Below are 20,383 nucleotides of genomic sequence, written 5' to 3'. Positions count from 1 at the left end.
GGATCCCCTCGTCTGCAGCGAGCGGCGCTGGACGGAGGGAGGGAGGGAAAGAGGGAGTGGGAGAGAGAGGGAGAGAGGGAGGCGCTGCACCACTAAAGTTTTCTTTAGGAACAGGCTGCTGCTTGTTTGGCCTCCAATCAAAACAACACGAGCATTTGCAATTCGAACAAATTGTCCAGTGTTGTCCAACGGAGCAGCGGAGAAAAGGAGCGCCAGCGATGGGCGATCCGCTGCTTCTCTTTCATGAGTCGTTAGAAAATCAGGGGAACATCTGAACTCCAGGCTCATCTCAAAGGAACATCCAAAAATATGTTTGGACCCTGCGTTTGTTTAAAGCAGGGTAAAAAAAAAACAAAAAAAAAAAACATCCAATCAAAGTGAAGTGAATGAGGAAAAATGTCTGAAGGAACAGTGAGGGGTTCATAGCAGGTCTGATGAGATGAAGAGAAATAAAACTTAGGGGCGATTTTAGGATGGATTTGATCCCCATTCTTCATTTCTGACGACCAGTCAAAACCACAGAGTTATCTAACATAAATACTAAACTTAACAATAAGCTTGATATGAAAAATTTGATCATAACTGATGGATGGATTCAACCTTTAGCTGATGAAAAGGAAGATAAAACCTGGAAATTCAAACATTTTTCATTCTTCTTGTTCCACCATTTCCAAACCTTGAAAATTCTTAAATCACATAATCTAGCCTGAGTAGAAATACAGAAAAAACTATAACTGAGAAACAATTTTAGAACAGCTGCACCTCTGTGATGCAACAATCATGCAATTAATAAAACTCCTTTCTGCTGGGTTTCATTTCCAACACAACATGCTAAAAAACGCAAAAAAACAAAAAAAACCATGGGAAACCCTTTTGGAACCATGTATCCTTTTTATTTTCGGATTTGTGTTGGTCTTAGGCATTGTTTAAGCAGAGAGTCAGCGCTCCTGTTGCTGTTTCTGAGATCAGAGTAAACGCTTCCACATGCTGCATTGTGTTGGAATTTCCTAATAAAAAACATGCAAAACAAAGAATCAATCCAAACAAAGACAACACAATCCAAACGCTTCTGGTAATCCACTGATTTCTAGGATTTCTTAAAGTTCTTTTCCCGTCATTAACAACCCAGTTGGATGCATTTCCTTCTTTTGCTTTAAACCGCTGTTGACATTAGTTGAATCATTCTTATTTTCTGGATTTTATGTCCCATTTGCTTGTAAACATGATAAATATGAAGATTTCAAAACACAGCCGGAGTGATCGACACCCACTGGAAACTTTTGTTTACGAGAGGGCGACATTTCTGAGAATCGTAGAAACGTTTCTGTGGGGGGGTGGGGGGGGTGGGGGGGATTTCAACACATTTTCTCTCAGATCCTGATAAAATTTTGCATTCCAACCAAAAAGTCTGATTACTGGAGATATAAACAACCTAGCTTTAAATTGTTGTATCAGAAAAGGAACAACTATTTTATTTTTTTCCAATAAAACTCACAAACTAAAAAAAGGGAAGGGTGTTTCTAATCATAAAAGAAAACACATTGAAGCTTGGCATCCTTTTTGTTTTGTTTCAAACAAAAAGGTTTAAGGTCTGCTAAGTTTTCCTAATACTTTTGATCTCAAAACACGATAAAGTAAAAAAAAAAAATTAAAAATGACATGTACACTCAGAAAATTAGAATATCGTCAAAAGATGAGTGTTATATCCAAAAATACTCATAGAAAGTTGAGTGGAAGGAGAAAGTATGACGAAATAGGTTGAGTTTTCATCCTTCGGAAGCCATAAATATCAAAACTACAAGAAAAAAAATGCATGAAATATTTCACAAAATAGATCTCAAAACAAAGATAAATGGAAGAAAATAAAATCATATTAAAACAGGAAATGAATGTATTTCCTGTTCTACATCAATATGATTTCTGAGGCGTTTCTGATTTAAATTAAATCTCACTGTTGCAACACTCAGCAATGAGAAATAGCTGGTTCCAAGTCAAACAACGCTCTTCATTAGACTTCCTGAAGGCCGTCATGGTTTCAGGTTTCTAAAAACAGAGGTTTCCCCTTAGAGTCTGGATTTTATTCTCACAGTAAGAGGAGTTTATTAAGCCCAAATTAATATTATAACTAATAATATTATTGTCATTATTTTGTTACATTGTCTGCATTTGTGATAAAGATGGGTTATAAAATCTTTTCATGACTAATTATTGCTTTATTTATGTATTTATTTCAAACATAATAGAAGTATAAAATCACACACATGAACCAAGAATGCAGAAGACATATTTTTGTACAATAACCTTAAAACGCTCAAAAATCATGGTAAGATTAATACAGCACTTAATTTTCATGCAAGTTAAGTGCTGTATTTTAGTGCTAATTTTAGCTATTGTTACTTTGTAACTAGTTTATTTGACATTTCTATTTTCTGATATAATATAAGCACAGGAAACCTTGGTAACAGTTTTTGTTGGATATTAATATTCTAGCCTTTCCACTGTTATTTTTCAGACAGTACATGTAGCTATTCCCCGCCTTTCTTAAATGTTCTTTTCTCTTTCCCAGTTCGAAGAGCAAACTAATGAAAGGCCCAAGAAAACAGAATATTTTGGATCACTCAAAAGGCCAGGCTGATCAACTTACAGAGGCATTAAAAATATTTCACTTTACAACAACTCCAAGCAGCTCTAAAAAGTGTCAAACCGGTGATTTTGTGTTTTAAAAAACTGAATAAGTGTTCTCATATTAAAAAGCTTTACTAATATACTGAAAGCCACAAGCTCAGGTTTATGGCTTGGTTTGGCTTGTTCCACCGTGTCAGAGCGGGTCGGCAGAACCGTTCAGAGCTTCAGCAAACAACAGCTGTTGTTCGGCGTGAAGCGATGACCCAGATTTGGTCCTGCAGTCCGACAGTCGGCTTTTATTCCCACACTTCAGAGAAGTTGTGCAGCGGCTAAATGTGTGACAGCTGCACATGGAAAACAAACAGTGTGAACAGTCCATGTTAAGACCTGATAATTCTGCACTTTCAGCTGATTTCACAACTAACCTTTACCACTACGGGTAATTACTGGGTGTAAAATAAGAGATATAATCTAACAGCAGATGATGGTTTAGTGACTGTGTGGTCTGTCAGCCCTCCGGGGGTTTTCCATGTAAATCTGACCAGGTCACATGTAACGTATACATATCGCTTTAACCAGGGCAAGGGCTAGTCAGCTGCTTTAGCAGATCATATAATTACCAAATAAATAATGACCAAGTGCAAATTAGCATGCTCCCTGATTGTGCAAGACAATATTCAGTGGAATAAATTTTATTTTCATGGTTTGAACCAAATGAAGTACAAAAACTTCTGCATCAACAGGTGAAAACCTCGGATCCCAAACTGTACAAATCAAAATAAAACCTTATTCTTTCTTGGAGATAGAAGCTACTTTAAAGCTTTGTGGTTGGTTGAGTTAAAAATATAATTTTTTCGTAATCTTTCAGTGAGATGATTAAAACTAATCCTTAAAAAAAAATACAGGTGTGACTCAAAAAACTTTAATACGCATGCATCCTCCTTTTTCAGGACTGGTCTGGAGTTTCCTAAAATTCAATGTCAAACAAAATATTTTGTGTCTGTTACAATGGCGGACAGAGAGGGAGAGGAGAACAGCTTTAAATATAAGTATATTAAAATCTGGCTGAACAAAAAGTTAAGGTACGGCTGGACCGTCGCTCCTGGATTTGTTGCTTTGCTAACATCAGCCAATAGCGTTTCAGGTTGCACTGTGCCCATCTATCTCAGCTTCCCAAGCTGCATTTTCTTTAGAAAGTTTTAGATTTGCTCTATGGAAATTTCCAATGCAGAATAAAGTCAGAAGTCTCTACCTTAAACTGAATTGTTTTCATTCCAAGCCTTTTCCAGACTCAAATTACTAAATTGTTTTCTAGTTATATTAACCTTCCTAACACTCAACCATAAAATATTCACCTCAATCTGCGGACCCTCGAGTCTCAAACTCGAGACTCTGACTCAAGTTACACTGAAGTCCCAAAAATAAGATTTGACTTGGACTTGTGCCCTGAAGACTTAAAAAAAAAAAAAGACTTGTGAACACCTCTGGTTTCCACACATCCTGAATCAACAACTTGCCAAAATCACTTTATGTTTTTTCTGATTTCACTTCCTGTTTGGCATCTGGACCCCCTCAGACCAGCTCTACTTCCACATCTGTAACTCTTTTACTAGTGTAATAAAGACTGAAGCATCAAACTGTAAAAATACATGTTTAAAGCAGTTTGTAAAGTTACCCTTACCTTCTGCAGCTTTGATTTTGTTTGTAAAAATTCCCCAAAATAGCTTTTTTTAGAGTGGCATTTCTACCAAACCCTGTTCAACTTGAATCTGAAGTTGTTTAAAGTAGAAAAACTCATTAAATTGATTTTTTCAACTTTTGAATGACAGCAGATTGAGTCTACAAGTCAAAAACTAAAATACTGATGGCTAAAGTGTTTAAAATTAAAGTTGTGATGTTTTAGTCAAAGACAAGAAATGTCACTTAAATATAAAAACCACACTGGATTCGTTCTGTACGTATTTGAGGCGACCCAAAGCGTCCTGAAAGCATGAATACATGCATCTTTGCACACCTAGAGGTTAATGTGTGAGCTTTTGGCCGTGCAGACCTAAAGAACTGAGCAAGCTTACAGAGAAGTGGACGCATCTAAAACATGCATAGAAATGAGTTCCAGTTTTAATTTTCTCGTGGAGGAGATGACTGACTGTAAAGTTGGAAGGGCAGACAAATAACAGAAAATCAGCATTTACCTTATCTGAGTCAACGGGATGATAAAGGAAATCTGAGGCTTGTTGAAACACAGGATTCTTCTGCACAAACGTCTGCTGGTGAAACTCCTGGAGAAGCTGCACATTACAAACAAGAACCAATTCAAATGCCGGGAGGTGCCAAAACTGGGACCAAATAGAAACGAAACTGCATTAAATATTTGTGGTACTAAAGAGAAACAAATTAGAGTCAACAGACAGATTTAGTCATTACAGCTAGAAACTATTAATCAGGCCTGAAATCACATTTCAGGCTTCTTAGGGTTCCTTCCAACCTAGGGTTCACTCTAACGGTGGAGTGAACCCTAAGAGTCATATAAAAACAGTTACAAAGTCAACCTTCTATCACCTGAAGAACGTTTCCAGGATTAAAGAACTAATGACCCAGAAAGATCTAGAGAAACTCGTCCATGCGTTTATGTTTAGTTGATTTGATTACTGCAGCAGAATTCAGCTTTTATGCTCCTCTAATCTGGAGCAAACATCCAGAAAACCGCAAAACTGCTGAAACAATGAGTTACTTTAAATCAAAGCTAAAAATCTTTGATTAATAAGAACTGAAACATTAATGATTCTCCTCTAGACTTTACAACTTTCCATCACGTTCCTAAGTTATACCAGCACAACATGATGTTTTGTCTGATGTTTCGAACGACCTTGTTGCTGAATTGTGTTCTACATATAAACGTCCCTTGCTCTCCTGCTCCGATGATTTGCTCATACTGTGGTGAGAAGAAACAAAAATCCCTCTTTGGGTCCAGAGACGCAAGCTGACCCGAACAAACGTGAGCGGCTTTGGAGCCGCTGTAACTGAGCAGCGGCGAGTAACTCAAACCGCTTCAGTTAATCAGGAGAACCTGAATCAGCCGAGTTCAGCTCAGGTTCATTAAACTGACTGACGTTTGCACATTTTGATCTATTTAACGAAAATTCTTCACAATTTACCACTGAATTCATTTAAGTTACTATGACTCTAAGATTATTAAAGTTGGGTTTGTTTCACTGTCGGTCATAAAAGCATCAAAAATTCACTTTAACATAGAAAAAAACACTGTGAATCAAAACTGTGAAGTAAAAATAGAGAAACTTTGTGTTTTTTTCCTTGTTAAGATGTAAAATTAATATAGAAATGAAAGTGTTTTTTTTTTTTGTTGAGAAAATGTGTTCTATGGCCACATTCTTCTTCTTTTAATACTCACTGTCTTAATACTCCACCACCTAAACCAGACCCGGCTTGACAACCTCAGATTCAGTTTAAAATCTAAAAGGCCTTTAAGAAAAAAACATAAAAGTAAAACAGAGTTTGTTTGAATTTTGAATAATTGCAGATTCTGTCAATAACAAACCAACAAAACAAAACAATAAGTTGGACAAAGACAATTTTTGATTTGGCAAGTCAAAGTTTCTAATGATAAATAAATGTAAAAAGTCATTTATGCCATTTTAAATTCTATCTTTTAGAACACGATAAAAGCAGTAAAGGTATTTTCTTTTCTGCATATGAATCCAATCTGAAAAATAAAGTCAAATTCAATGTTTTCCAGACTTTAAATCAAATACATAAACGTAAACACTGGCTCATTAATATTCCAGTATTAGAATCTGTTAAACAATCTTAACCTGGGTGCAATAAAGGCTCATCTAATGGTTACAATCAGCTCTCTTTCCTGCAGCTGTACAGTGAAATGTGCCCAGGTATCTGACCTTTGACTGTTTTTCTAAGCTCACCCAATATTTCAACCACGAAGCTGCAACACTTTAGATAAGGCGGCTTTGTTGAGAGTTAAACTTCAACTTATTATGTCAGAACTGAAGAACTTTATGCATTAATTTATTTAAAGATAAATATTAAGTGATGCTGCCCTGCGACAGACTGGCGACCTGTCCAGTGTGACCCCGCCTCTCCTCCGGCACGTTAGCTGGAGATAGACGCCAGCACCCCTGCCGACCCCGCTAGGGGACAAGGGTGTACAGAAAATGGATGGATGGATTAAGCGATGCTCCGTTTGATTCCAGGTGTGGGCAGAATGAACTCACCCCGGCTGAGCTGTTCAGCAGCTGGGTGAAGGAGTCGTGCACCGCCTGCTGCGTCTCCAGCTCAGTGTGACAAAGCGAGACCAGGTAATCTTTAACCTGCTCGTAGATTCGACCGTCTAGCACCTGAAACGCGGGAGGAAAACAGAAAGTGTTGCTATCTCTGGGGGACATGAGGACCCGCAGTCGTTCAGATCCGGTTTGGACAGGCGGCCGCACCTTGATGCAGTCCAGGAGGTCTGCGCTGTAGTAGCGCTGCAGGTGAGCGTTGGAGGCCGCCAGGGTGAGAAGATAGTCGTTTCTGGCATGAGTTGCTTTGGAGTTGCATTCACTCCTCTTTGCTTTCAGCTGAAATAAAACCAGCAAAAACACAGTTAGCAGAATCAAACATCGTCTAGATAACAAGAAGGAGCTTTTTTAAGCTGTCAATATCCGACCTTTACACTGGCCCTCTGGAGACTGGAGCGCGACTGGAAGAGACTTAGCTTTGATCTGAAAAACATACAAATCAGATGTTGAAACTTGCAATAGAAATACTTGTTTTACAGTGAAAATGTGGTTTAAATTAGAACAATTGAGCAGAATTTCTAACAGCCAGTTGAAGCTAAAGTACAGCTAAGTGATTATTAAGAAATGCTGAGCAAAGTTGCTTTTATTTTTGACTCCTAAAAACTCAGGATGCATATGGAGATAAATTGAAAACAATGCAGACTGAAAAACACAGGAATAATAAAACCTTTCAAATTGAAAAGTTGCTCAGAACTTTATTTTCAAATCTTTTTCTATTATTTTTGTTTATTTTCAGCCACAAAAACACAAATGGTCCCGCATATATTAAGTAAATATAAAAAACCAATTGATATATTTGGCACATTTTGGCAATTTTGCAAGCAACAAAAAAAAAATGCTTGTATCATTTTTTAGTTTACTTTTTTTTTTTTTTTTAGTTTCAAAACAATTTTTTTTAACAATCTCTATGACCCCGATTTACCTCCATAGTGGCACAAATGATCAGTATTGCCATCTGTGTCGGCCGATGCTGGTCCTCTATTTTTAGAACATATTGGTACTAATATTAACCGATTAACTGATGCTTGTTTCCATCTTGTTGCTGTTTGTAGACGTGAGGGATTTGTGGGGCGTTTACCTGACACAGAGACGCAACGAGAATATTCACCAAAATTGATAGAAAAAAAACATCTCGATTGCTACATATTTGTGTCACAGAGGTTAAAAAACTGGAAAACTATTTTTTTAAGAAACATTTTTCCTCATTATTTGTGTGGAAAGAGACTGTTCTGAGATAAATTAAGAATTTACGCGACATGTTTACTCACAGCGTCCCAAAAGAAAGTACTATTGGTACAAGAACAAGTGATTCTCCAGCAGTAAATCCCTCCTGAAAGCATTTCTTTATGAAGTCAAGCCGCAGCTTTTTAGAAACGTTCCTGATGGGCAGAAAAATGTCAGAAATGCAGTGAGTCACGGCACCAGCTGCTTATGTTGTGCCAGGATGAAGAGCAGAGGGGCAGCTTCCTGGACTCCTCTGAGACATTTTGTCTGTTTGAAACCCATAAAAAAGCAGATTTTATATCCGCAGATCTGGCATCTTTGGGATAAAAGAGCACAAGTTCTGGCGTGTCCAGCCAGGGAGTGAATCAGTCGCTGGGAAGTGTGAATGAAATGGGAATTTTATGAGAATTCTGCACCGTGATGTTCTAGCTTTGAGCATTTTGCAGCTCTACAGCCCAACAGGAAGTGATTTTAACCAACACTTCGCTCTGTGAGCCTTCAAATACGCTGGTTTGGATCTGTCGTACTTGGCCTCGAGCTCGGTCTTCTCCCGGACGGCCTGCGCCATGGTCTCAGCCTCCTGGTACTTCTTCCTGCTCTTGCTCAGCTCCTTCACCGAGTCCTGCAGCTCCGCCTGGATCACTGTCAGCTGCTCGATGCACTGCGGGGCCAAACACAGACACACACACACACAACACATTCATGCAAAGGATTTATCCACCTGGAAAAGCATGCAAATGCTCTTTATCAAAATGCACAGAAAACAGCTGAATATGTGTGACATGCAGGAAACATGGAGACATCTCCCGAACGCAGAGGGCAAACAAGAGCAGCTTTGTGAGGTGTGAGCAGTGAAACAGAGAGCGGCTCTTCTAATGTTTCTGAGCAAAAGGATCAGGAAGCAACCTGAAGCCTTTCACAATCTGTCACATTGCAACTAATCCCATGACAAATTAAAGCAAGCTTAATAATTTCCATTTGCATAATTGAACATTTTTATCTTTTCTCTCTGTCTACCGAAAAAAAACTTAATTGTTCATCAGAATTTAAAGTTTATTGATCTTTGAGAATGTGTTCTTGCATCATCATGATATTACCATTGTATTACTTCAAAATGGTCTCAAATAACAATATCATCTTTTATCACAATAACTTCTGGGACGATTTATTGTCCAGAACTTTTTTTTTTTATCATGACAGGCAATTCCAAACTTTAAAGCATTTTATGACAGTTTTATTTAAGAGACCGACACAAAGTAAAAGAGAAAAAAAAAAAGTAATAATAAAATAACACAATTCAGAATCTGAAAAGTGTGGCCTGCATTTGAATTCAGCTCCCCTGAGTGGATGTTTTTCCAGGTGCAGCTTCTTTGGAGTATTTCTCCATCAGCTTTATCTAACTTCCAAGATAACAGTTAAATATTATTAAATATTAAATATTATTTTAGCAAGCAAATTAAAGCTGTTTTTATCTGTATACAGCCAAGTTACACCAATCAGTCCCTCCAGTTTTTTTACGATTCTGCAATTGTGGAAATTCATGCAAAATCAACAGATTCGGACATTTTTTTTGCACTATTGCATAATTGTGAGTTTGTTGTATTTTTTAAAGCAAAAATGGTAAAAAAACAAACAAACAAAAAAAACAACAACAAAACAAGTTTCAGTGATGCTAACTCACAACTGTAAGTGGCAGTATTTCTCATTTCCACTGCCTGAGCCTTATTTTATGTAAAGTTATAGTCCTGATCAAAATGGAGAGGGATAAAAACATCTTCCATCATATTAAGTGTACTGCAAAATTTCTTACAAATATTCCTAAATTAGCTCCATAAATTCTGTGATTTTGATTGCAAAAAAAAAAAAAAAAGTCACAAAAGAAACTGAAAATACTGGAGGGACTGATTTCTATCTCATACTGATCATATTTTCAAATGTTTAAATATTTATTGATACTCTCACTGGATACAAATATCAGTACGGTTTTAGTAGGTTTTAAACGTTATTGTGGCAACAATAAATTAATATTCTTAGAAATGCATCACGATAAATGATAAACAATACAATACATGCCCACTCCTATTGCAAAGTTAAGTTTATTTTAAGTCATGTTAATATAAACAACATTTTTATGACAACTGAAGGTAACCTTGTTACTTGATTGTGGAAAATACATGGCAAAGCCCCTTTAAGGCACCTCAGAGGTTGCCATGGAGATGAAAGGTTTTCTCAAACATGCATGAAGTAATCAAAGCAACACTCCAGGTATGTTTTTGATAATGCAACTGGTTTGTATATGCTTCTCAAAGCTGCAGGTCGCGACAGATTATTTTACACAACCTAAGCTGTGTTTTAGTGACTCTAATTAACACCTCTTTAATCTTCTTTTTCCACTGTTTTTATTAGCCGCGGTTGCTCCCAAATGATCGCGTGCCTTTCAGTAAACTGCTGAAACCTCCCTCTTTAAATGTCAGTGTAGCACATCATGAAGCATAATGGGTAGAATTAGGCTGGTTCGGACATCTGGGACACGTACTTTAAAAACCGGGGTCACAGTTTCAACTTCATCTCAGTTCTGCTCTGATGAAAGAAGCAGATCCCAGAACGGAAACAGCTTTGTGATTCTGTGGGTGTGATCTTCAGTGAGAAAATTGCCTTTTGTGGTTGGTTGAAAAGGGAAGGACAGCAATTGCTGTGAAATATTTCTCTTACTACATCTTCCGTTATCAAGTGTGACACAGAGTGAGATCACCAAGCGTCTTTAAATGCAAATATCTCCACAGATTAAGTGAAAATGTAAACTTTGTTTAAAGTTTACCTAAAAATAATCTTAACAGATCCTGGATTGCAGCATTAAAAAAGCTTCAGTTATTACACCTACAAACTCATGATCAGGGCTTAAACATCAAAGCTGAACATTCAGAGTCATATAAAGACAATTACAAAGTCGGCCTTCTATCACCTAAAGAACATTTCCAAGATTAAAGGACTAATGTTCCAGAAAGATCTAGAGAAACTCAGCCATTTGTTTATCTTTAGTTTTAAAATCCTTCCACTGGCTCCCTGCAGCTCAGAGAACAGAGATTAAAATAATTTTGTTAGTTCATAAATCACTGAACGGCTTAGCACCAAAAGAGCTGTTGTTATATCAACCTCCCAGACCTCTCTGGGCTTCTGCATCTGCATCCTCAGAACCAAACATGGAGAAGCAGCATTCGGTTTCTACCCACCACAAATCTGGAACAAACTTCCTTAAAACTGCAAAACAGCCGAAACACTGAGTTTCTTTAAATCAAGGCTAAAAACCCAGCTGTTTAGAGCTGCTTTTGATTAATAATAACTGGAACATAGATCAATATATTTGATGTGTATTTGCTGAATCACTTTGACAACGACATTTGACAAAATGTAATGTTTATTGCATGTTTCATAATTGGTGACTGTATGATGCTTTTATGAGACAAAGCTCTTAAAACTACCTTGTTCCTGAAATGTGTTACAAATAAACTTGACTTGACTTTGAAAAAGCCAGAGGTGAGTGAAACCGCAGCAGAGTTGTGTAATTAACCTGAATTACCTTCCTGAGCTGCTGCTCCTTCTGCAGCCGCGCCGTCTTGGCTGCGTCTGCGACCTGGAGCTTGTAGTTATCGCAGGCGCTGAGTCTGGACTGCGTGGCCTGGACGGTGCCCTCCAGGTACGCTCTCCACACACAAAACATGTTCCTGAGGAGAAAGAAGGACAAACATGCAGGAAACAATGATTCATGGTTCCGAGCAATTGGTTTATGTAATTTCTTTGCAGTTAGAGAAAAGCATACAGGGTAACTTTCTGTCCAAGTAACAGGAAGGTTAAAAAATAAGCAGGAAAACACATAAATCTAAACTTCCAAAATCAATATAATTGAAAACCTTGTACATAGATATATAAGCTATGATGATTCTGGCTTACAATCAATTAAATCCAATATTATTTTTCTTCGGGAAATTTGAATATTACACAAGAACAAAAAAGTGGTTTTAATACATAAGTGTGAAGAGCATCTAGAGTAAGTACTTGGTTACTGCATCAGTAATAGATTATTCTGCTGATTAATTGAATTTAAAAAAAATTCATTAAAAACTTAAGCTTTTTTTTTTTTTTTTTTTTTTACAGAATTTGAACTGAGAAAAGCTAAAATGGCCACTTGAGTTCTGGATAGAACATATTTACAGACACGTTTGTTTGTTTTTTATCTTAAATGCAAAATGTTCATATTTTCTGTGCAGAAACAAAAATTTGAGTCATCAAAAATAATAAACTCTTGAAATACATGAGTAGGAAGCCATTTAGATACAATCTCAGAGACAAACTTCTAAGTTATTCCCTCTTTCTGAAAGATGATGTAAAATAAAATCATCCCATTTACAGGAATAGGTTTTATTGGTCCTAAGTAGAAATTTTGTGCTTTGAGGAACAATTTAAAGCAAAATATTTTAAATCTTTTGAGGAAATAAATGTAGAGTACTAAAATTCACAAACATAAAGCTAAGCTTCTATAACAGTAGTAAGCGTACTGATAAAGTCAAACGTCCTTGAGCGGCACATTACTTCTCATCAGGAAGAAAGGAATATAAACGGCAATAAAAAAATTAAAAAACACCTGCTCATAAATGTTTGCGCAATAAGTTGAGGTACGAAACAAAAAAATAGAAGCACTTCTATCTTAAGTTATGACAGACAGAAGCAAACAATCACAGAAAGCACAGTAAACTGAACCAACCTGTGATCTGCTGGATTTTCTGCAACGCTCTCCGGCCATTCCCTCTTCAGATACTGATTCGCCAACTTCTGGAGAGCCTGAAAAAATGAAAGAAAGGAAGAAAGAAAGAGAAAAAACAAAGATGTTGAGAATAAATGTAACCATATTAAACTTAACCAGCAATTTAACCCTTTCAAACTCAAGCTTAATTGTAGCTGTCAGCTCTAAAGTTGCATAATCATAATCAAAAGTAGCGTCGTTTACTAACAAAAATGTCCTTTCATGGTAAGACGGGAAGAATAAGACAAATTTTTATAACGGTTGTTAATTGAAGCAGCTTTGGTGTGGAGCGTTGTGACGCATAATGTTGGAATCTGTGGAGTCTCAGCTTTTGTTTAATGTGTTTTATCTGTTCAGCATAAAGTGTGGTAGCAGCGGAGCCAGAAATGTGACAAGTGGGATCGGCACAGAGGTTATTTATTATAATCATTCATTTCGGTTTACGCAATCCATGTTTGTGACATTTAAAAATAGATTACCAGGGTTAACACAGAAGCAGAGTTGTGAGGGCTTTGTGAGGGCGGGGTTTCAGAAGCACCAGGAGTTTTTAAAGAGACAGAGTCCCAATTTCAAGGACTTAAATCAGGAAAGAAAATTTCTCTTAAGTCATATTTGATATAGTCAACATTTTTTTAACAACTGAAGGTAACATATTAATTTGATTATGCTATAAAATGGCACTATGTCCCTCGAAAATACACATTCTGTCCCTTTAAATCACTACGATTAGATTAGATTAGCTTAGCTTCCTAGCTTTTTCTTAAATAAAAAATACCAAGACTTATTCAAAATATATATAGTGGCTACATGGACGCGTAAAGTGATATGCAAAATGCTCACAAATAAGAGCAGCAAAGGCATACAACACCTTTTAAATTCAACATTTGAGCATTTTGAATCGATTCTTTATAGAATACATTTTTTTCTGCACCTCTAGTAAATACAACCAAAACAAAAGTGCTAATCTAGGGCTAGCGGGAAAAATGGATCGTGTTTTTTTTTTACCAAAGACAAGAGAGAAATTCTCCAACTGCTAAAATCTGATGCCAACAAATATGTAAAAAAAATATTTTTTATAAAAGTTACATACTCCAAAAGAACAAAAATCTGCTCTTCCAAAATAGCTCTCAGGGGATCCATTTGTTTTGGTAAAGTGCCAGAGCTTTCACCAAAAATAAATCTATGCAGCAGTCTGAGGCTTCGCTGTTCAAACAGACAGAACTGACAAAAGCACAATGCGTTTACTTCACTTCTGGCTCCAAATAGAAGCAAGTTTTCTATTTAATTTGACTTTTTCTTCTTCTTTTCTTCAACTATTTTAAGGCCCAACAAGCGCTCATCTGTCTTCCTTTACCTCTAAAAGACAGGGCCGGTTTATGCGGTCCTGAAGCCGGCGAGGCAGCAGCTGTGAACTCATTGATCTGGGCAATCCGGGTGCCAAAGCTTCGAAGTTGCTACAGACGCCATCACTGTGGCCTCAGATAGAGGGACAATCACGGACTGAGCCGGACTAATGGGTGCCCTGAATGGCAGAGGAAGAGCCACACAGAGGAGGGCTTCTTAACCGGAGCGTGTGATACGAATAGCAATGGCTGACAGCCGAAGCCGCCTGCAGGTGTAAGAGACGGAGGAAAATAAGAGACGGGTCTGAAAGGAGGAGAGCTGCTAAAGGGAGCAAACTGTTCCAGAGACAGTCTGACCCACTTCGATTCAAACACTGAATAAACAAACAGACATAACCAACACATCAGACTACTTCACACTAGAAAAACAGCCAGCTCGTCCCTGAAGGAGAACTAATTATCATTTTTATGAATTAATAAAGAGTGTATCTAGTTGCTCTGAAACTGTTCTGCCTAAACTGGGGATCTGATGTCCAAACTTTTTGTCACTATTATCATGTCAAACTTTTACCAAGAAAATAAAAGAAAACTAAATTCAAGCAAAGTAGTTCCGAATTTTTGTCTGTTTGCTTTTTTGTAGGGAAAGGAAATTTATAAATCATAGATACAAAACTTACAAGGGATTACAAGGGAAACAACAAAAACAATACACATCTATTTTTTGAATTTTTTGGAGCTAGATAGAACAAATTTATTCTCAGTTATAAAACCAGGACTTGGGTCACTTTCTTTAAAAATGCTTGATATATTTAGATGAGTTCAATAAACTAAATAATGTTTTACTTCCTTCTGTTGTGAAACAAATCACTGAATCTAGAAAGCAGGCGACAGGAAGCAAAGAGAAACCGAACAGAAGAAATGCCCTGTGAAAGACGGTGAAGGGAATGTAAACTCATTAACTACACACACAGCACAGCAGAACCACAGGCTCATCTCCTCCGTGCTACGCTGCATTGATGCAGTAATTCATGGAGCCCCACCCACATATTGAGAGCAAATACTCTGAACTATGCCAATACACTGTGCATCAGCAACACATTTATTAAAAATATTTTTTTGGTCTTGTGTATTTATATTTTTAATTAGCTTTAAGCCACAATCATCAAAACTAAGGAATAAACATCTTGTGTGGAATGGTTCTAAATGTAATTGCTGATATATTTATTTTTAATGACGTTCACGTTTGATTTTATGTCTTTTGCTGCTTTTTCTTTAATCTGCATGGGACTGCAGGTAATAATATATATTATATGAAAACAAATCGATTAACATCTGATTTATTTTTACCTTTCAAAACTGAAATAATGAAAAAAAAAAAACTAATTTATAAATTGTCATGGAAGTGATCAGCCTTATGTTCATGCAGTAATTCCTGCAAAAGGCCCCTGTCGTGATAAAAAAAACTTTGCTGGATGATAAATTGTCCCAGAAGTTACTGCAATAAACAATAACATTGGTAACACATTCTCAAAAATCAATACATTTTAAGTTCTAATGAACCTTTAACATTGGAACTGAAAGACATTTTAAATATCCCCCCAAAATTTTTTTTTAAATCCAACAGAAACAACAAATAAAATGAATTATGAAGTCTCTGTAAACCAAATTTGTCCATCAAAAAAGAGCTTGTTGAGACCAAAGCACCAGACTGAAGACTTTTATCATCCAAAAATGATAAATCATGCAAGTGGAAATTATTGGGCTCATGAGATTGATTGGTTTATTTTGACAGGTCTAGTAATGAGTCTTTATAATATTTAATAAATATGGTATTAAATGCATGCACTTGTGATGTTAAATTTAATTATACAGATGCACACAAAATAAAAGAAAGAAAAAAAAATCAACATTAAGATGTGGGTTGTTTGGTTGAAAACTACAAACATGGCCCCACTCTTTACAGCTCTGGAGCACAGGGCCGTGCAGAGACCTTTGGAGGGGCAGGGGCTCAAAGTTAAAAAAGGGCACATTGAACAAAAACTCCGTACAACAACATAGCAACAACCCATATTAATCAAGAATCGAATTGGTTCCTACTATATCATTGCCATCATGTGGGGAAATGCAAAGCAAATCTAGTCTATATTTTCCCCAACAGGTATAAAGTTTCTGTTTCTGCTGCTGACAGTCCTGGAGATCTGAGCTGATCTGAGACTGTAGCTGTTAAACAGACCAGAGGAGAGAAGGTCAAAGGTTATGAAGTTATGAAATAAGCTAATTTGCTGCCATTTTACTAATTAAGCCCTAATAATATCTATTTAACCTCTAGAACAACCTGGCTGCAGACTGATTTATAGATCAAAAAGCTCAAAGGGGTTAACTCTATATAATAGTTTGATGTTAGTACACTGAAAAAAATGAACTTAGGGGGTTATCACATTAACAAAAGAATATCATGTACTTTTAACTAAATAATTTCATGTTTCAAACAAAAACGTGATACAATCATGTTGGATAAACAAGAAATTCAACAACTTAACGTTTATGAAATTTAATCATGTTGAGATAACATGATTCATTATAGTGAGACTGATATTGTGCTGAAGACGATGAGTGAGATCACGGGATATCACACGAGACCACGCGAGACAATTGTTTTTTGTCTCAACTTGAATAACATTTATTCAATTTGAGATAACGTGATTCAATTTAGTCAGATTGATCTCACTCCGAAGAGGATCTAGCGAGATCAGGGGATCACGCGAGATTATGGAAGATCACGCGACATAACTGGGAAAACTTCAAAGCGGTTTTAGTTACACATTAAACTATAGATATTTGTTTTTCTCTGCAGGGCACTATTGGCATTTAAGAACTGCACTGTAACAAACCGGGTGGTACCAGGTGGTACCGGGGCTTTGATCTGCATTGCGACTCTTGGTGACAGTCGGTACCGTGTCTTATATCAGGATGTCTGACATAAAGACAGATATTCTTTCTATCTGTTGGTTTCTATCCGACTCAAGCTGCCTGTAGTGAACCGGGCTTTTAGCAGAATGATGAAGTTAAAGTCAGAAGTTTCTCTGAAGTCGAAACATTTCTGTGTTTATGGACGAGGCGGGTTTTGTCCCGCTATAGCAAGGACAATTATAAAAATATAAATAGAAACAGTTTTTCTAACGTCAACATCAGACCTACAAACCAGTGTATGAAAAAATATTCTTGCCCATAATTTGATAGAGGACACAGATCCGCCTCCTCCTCACTATGGACCCGGAGTCTGAACAACATGGAGGCTTTGAGAGTCATTATTAGACTGAGGGCAGCCAGACTAGTTTATTTTTACTAAATTATTATATTTAGCTAAATATTATTGCTGAGGGGCACAAACAGGCCTTCTGACATACAGATTAAAAATAAAAATAAAAAAACTCAAAAAGGGCACTAGGGGCATCAAGGATAAAAAGGGCAGGGGCTGAAGCCCCCCTCACCCCCCTCTGCACGTGCCTGCCTTTTTGTGTGTTTGCTTCAAGTTTTTATCTAAATAAACTCTAATTCTTCATCTTATTATTTGACCAATATTTTGAGGGGTAAAAATACACTTAAAGTCCAACAAAAAGATTCATAGAAAATAATAATACCAGTAATAGTAATACTGTTAATCTCTTCATGTTAAATAAAAAATATTACTTAATATTTAAGTATTTAGTCATTATTTCAGCTTGACTCATTCAGAACTGTTCTGATCGTTTCCATAGCAACGATCAGAAGCAAGACCTTGCCCCAGAAGTCCAGTGAGCTCACTGATGAGGTCATAGATGACATCATGTACATCACAATAGATCAAAGAAGTTCTAAAGATTTAATGTGTTGCGCTCCAACATTGAGCCCAAACAGTTTTCAGAGACCAGAAGCCAACATGAAGATCAGTGATCGTTTCAGAGCTTTTGTGGAAAACTTTCATTTTCACCGTGAGACAACTGAGGAGAGCGAGGACGGATTAAACCCCATTAAGATGACCCACAACATGAGACGCTTTGAGAAAGACATGATACCTGTGGAACACTTTTTTAGAAACCTGTCTGCTTTGTCCAGCTGGCACTCTGTGCACATGACTGCCTGTTTTTTCTTTATCTACATGTGCACAGTGTGGCTTGGCTGGACCATTTCTTCCGTCGTGCTCTTCATGATTCTCCAGCTTTCTGTAAATTATTTAATTTCCAAAGGCTGGAGGATCGAGTGGAGCATCATACCCGACATGGGTGAGCCAGTGGAACATCTACAAGAGAACCTAAATATCGTTCAGATGTTCCACTGGATTGTCAAAACTGCTCAGAAAACCCAGAAGCTTTTTGGAAACATGGCCGACATGCTTGAGAAGATAAAAAACCTCTGCATGTGGGCCCGGCCAGAGGTCACTGTTAAGATCTATGTGATACTGTGGGTGTTTTTTATCTTCTCATGCATGTTTCCATTCCAGCTGCTGGGTTTTGTCATAGGTGTTTCTGTAGGGATCAAGATTTTTATCATCGACTTCATCTTTAAAAGGTTCCCAAAGCTGCGGCAGCGGTTTGACGTCCCCTACAACCTCTGGGCTAATTTACCCACTGACCTGCAGCTGAGGGACCCCAGAAACACCTTGCTGAGCAGGTGGATTAACAAAGCAAAGGCCCGATGGAGCACGGCCCGAAGGAGCATTTCTAATGCTCTTCTCGGTGCCAGAAGGAGGCGCGTTTTCCCTCCACGCTCCCGCTTCATCGGGACCTTTCATGCATGGCGACGTCGGGTATGGCGACGATAGCCGACAAAAGTGTGTCCCAGGTCTCTCAGGATGACGGGAGCAACTGCTTTTGGAAAAGCGTTTCATGTTCAAGGAACAAACCAACGGATGTCTGTGGGAAAAGGTAAGAAATGAAGTCACACCTGACGTTACGGTTTCTCCAGCCCCTCCTCTTGATCAAGGAACTTTTGGAGAGGAGCTAAAACTAACAAATTCGGAAGATGAAAAAAATCCCAGAACAAATCCTTATTGACCATTTTGAGGCTGGAGAAATCTGACTGGGACTGAACATGTGTCCTGATGTGTTCAGTTAAACGAAATTATGGGATTAAAAGGTAAAAAGATTTGACAGGTTTCCTGTTTGCAGGTTTCTCTCCGGGTGCTCCGGCTTCCTGCCACAGTCTGAAATTAAGACTGTTTAGTTAATTGGCCTCTAAATTGTGCTCAGGTGTGACTAAAACATTTCTTTTCTTTTCCTTGACTAAACCGTTTGCCTGGGTCTGAATTCCTCCCTGGGTTCTTCTGTCTTCATGGGGTTTGCAGTTTCTCCGGTTCTCTCCGGCTTCCTCCCAGAGTCCAAAAAAATGATTGTTGATTTATTTGGCTTGTCTAGTTGACCTTTGCCCCATGTCTTCTTCCCTCTCTTTTGCTTAAAGTAGTTTTGGCCAAAACTACTTTTAGCAAATGTCAAACATACATTTTTGTGATTACATTTCATAAATATCAAAAAGTAGTTTCCTGTTTGCAGGTTTCTCTCCGGGTACTCCGGCTTCCTGCCACAGTCTAAAATCACGACTGTTTAGTTAACTGGTCTCTAAATTCTGCTAAGGTGTGATTAAAACATTTCTTTTATTTTCTGAAATGTTTGCCTGGGTCATCTTGCTGTGGATTGCCACATGACTGCCCCTTGCTGTGGCAATCCATCTGCTCAGGAAGGTGTTTCTGGTTCAGCTGCAGGTCGGTGGGTAAATTAGCCCAGAAGGTGTAGGGGGCGTCAAACCGCTGCCGCAGCTTCGGGAACCCAGCCTGGACTCTTCTGTCTTCATGGGGATTGAATGTTCTCCAAGTGGGGCCAAAACTATCCATCCATCCAGCAAGGGGGCAACTTCGTTGGCGAATCCCTGGAGGCGGGTCCGGCGGACAATGTCGGCACAGGGGCCGGACCACCTGGAGTCGTCGAGGGAGCCCTGGGACCACCTGGAGTCGTCGAGGGAGCTCTGGGACCACCTGGAGTCGTCGAGGGAGCCCTGGGACCACCTGGAGTCGTCGAGGGAGCCCTGGGACCACCTGGAGACGACGA

At 38.0% G+C, this 20,383-nt stretch overlaps 1 protein-coding gene across 1 annotated transcript in view; it reads right to left on the bottom strand.

Annotated features, from left to right (window-relative positions):
* LOC116728338 (F-BAR and double SH3 domains protein 2-like) overlaps positions 1-20,383 on the bottom strand; it is a 43,555-nt gene that overhangs the window by 12,496 nt on the left and 10,676 nt on the right. Inside the window, exons 4-10 of the mRNA XM_032576381.1 lie at positions 12,922-12,998; positions 11,740-11,884; positions 8,690-8,823; positions 7,307-7,361; positions 7,089-7,217; positions 6,873-6,995; positions 4,818-4,913 (exon numbers count right to left, since the gene is read on the bottom strand). Of these exons, the coding sequence (XP_032432272.1) occupies positions 4,818-4,913; positions 6,873-6,995; positions 7,089-7,217; positions 7,307-7,361; positions 8,690-8,823; positions 11,740-11,884; positions 12,922-12,998 (759 nt within the window). The remainder of the gene's footprint in view (positions 1-4,817; positions 4,914-6,872; positions 6,996-7,088; positions 7,218-7,306; positions 7,362-8,689; positions 8,824-11,739; positions 11,885-12,921; positions 12,999-20,383) is intronic.

The sequence above is a fragment of the Xiphophorus hellerii genome, chromosome 11 (genome assembly GCF_003331165.1).
Source record: "Xiphophorus hellerii strain 12219 chromosome 11, Xiphophorus_hellerii-4.1, whole genome shotgun sequence".
In the NCBI taxonomy this organism is placed as follows: domain Eukaryota; kingdom Metazoa; phylum Chordata; class Actinopteri; order Cyprinodontiformes; family Poeciliidae; genus Xiphophorus; species Xiphophorus hellerii.
This window is presented reverse-complemented; position numbering and strand designations above follow the sequence as displayed.